We start from the raw sequence: 1,478 nt of genomic DNA on the forward strand, positions 1-1,478 counted from the left end.
CAATCACCACAACACCGATGGAGTACGTTTCAGGCTCATTGATGATGAGAAGAACGCCGTACCAAATACCTAGAGCAAAGCTGGCGTAGAGCGTGCCCCAACTGACGGAGTTTCCAATGGCGGTGACGATGTTTCGCTTGCAACCGGATAACATCGCCGGCTTGAGCATCTTCTCGTAGCGACTGCTTTCTTTGTGCTGTCCACCAAATGCAAATACTGTTCGAATTGCGGAGATCGCCTCCTCAGCCACCGAACTGGCCACTGAGTAAGATTGCAGTTCTTGTTGAGTATACCGCGACTGGAACTAAGACACATAGAACAAAAGGGTACAAATAAGTAAAGTTAAGTTGACTTAAACAAAGCAGTGTCCACGTACCCGTGTCATAATGTACGATGAGGCGCCAATGATGGGCGCCATAGCAATGATTACCAGTGACAGTTTCCACCCGTAGACAAGGCCAACGATCAAGTTCACCTAAACAAGTAAACAGTGTCAAACTCGAGGGTAAACAAAAGGGTAAACAAAAAACCTACCACACAACCGGTGACATTGTAAATGAGCAAACCGAGGTTTTCATTGATGCCCGACTCAAACTTCTTAAAGTCCGATGAGATTCGTGAGGCAAACTCGCCTGAGCTTTGCTGGTCGTACCAGGCGACTTCCTGTCGTAGAATGGACTTAAAGTAGCGCTTCTTGATCTCACTCATCTGCCGCAGTGAGAACATCTGAAAGCAGTGAACGTTGGCGTAGTTTCCGGCAATAAAGACCGCCATGACCACCAGCAGCAGTCCCGAGAGCAAGTATATCTGACTCATAAACTCCTGCACCAGGTGATCTGTAGGCAGGTTAGCATCAGTGGCATTGGCGTACGCCACCTCAAAGTCCACAAAGACGTCCACCACATTGCCAAATAGAATGGTCATCACGGGCCATCCTGAGCCGGTGGCCACTGAGCCGAGGAAGCCGATGAAGACAAAGATGTAATCGGCGACAGTGGAGTATTTTAGCTGCAAGGTTATTGAAAAGATTATTTAATGCTTTGGAGTTGCTTTCTGAGCAACTTACGATATCCAGTATCGATATCATGTCTTTGGTCGGCTTTTCATCATTTTTCCCTTTTTCGATGTCATTTTTCTCAGCTTTGAGGACAGTGTTCTTCTTTGAAAGATTCTTGTTCAGGTCAAATTCTCTAAAATGCAATGATGATGCATGAAAATAGCCAATCACCAATCAATCAGCACTTACTTTTTTGTCATTTTTTGTTTTGACTAGAAAAAACTCAAATAAAAAAACAAACAACTTCAGGTAAATACTGAAAACACTTTAATCACTTTTGACAAAATAAAAAAATAATTCACAAATGATCAGCAAAAACAAGTCAAGGCTTGACCAGAAAGGATTTTGTTCTTAAGATCAAATAGACACTAGTTTGTAATCGTACACTGGAAAAGTAGAAGAGCAGATAAGAGAAGGAAAG

The 1,478-nt window shown here is 43.4% G+C and overlaps 1 protein-coding gene across 1 annotated transcript; it reads right to left on the bottom strand.

Annotated features, from left to right (window-relative positions):
* Positions 1-69: 69 nt before the first annotated feature.
* On the bottom strand, positions 70-1,257 carry LOC108356640 (multidrug resistance protein 1-like; the record flags this gene model as incomplete). The annotated part of the gene is made up of 5 exons (XM_017607739.1): positions 1,247-1,257; positions 1,067-1,190; positions 535-1,008; positions 377-475; positions 70-304 (listed from the first exon to the last, which is right to left on the bottom strand). Coding segments are annotated over exons 1-5 (943 nt in total), but the record flags the coding sequence as incomplete, so codon positions are not given.
* Between the last annotated feature and the right edge of the window lie 221 nt (positions 1,258-1,478).

Source organism: Rhagoletis zephyria, unplaced genomic scaffold (genome assembly GCF_001687245.7).
Source record: "Rhagoletis zephyria isolate East Lansing unplaced genomic scaffold, Rhagoletis_zephyria_1.1 Rzeph_scaffold_62446, whole genome shotgun sequence".
Taxonomy (NCBI): Eukaryota; Metazoa; Arthropoda; class Insecta; order Diptera; family Tephritidae; genus Rhagoletis; species Rhagoletis zephyria.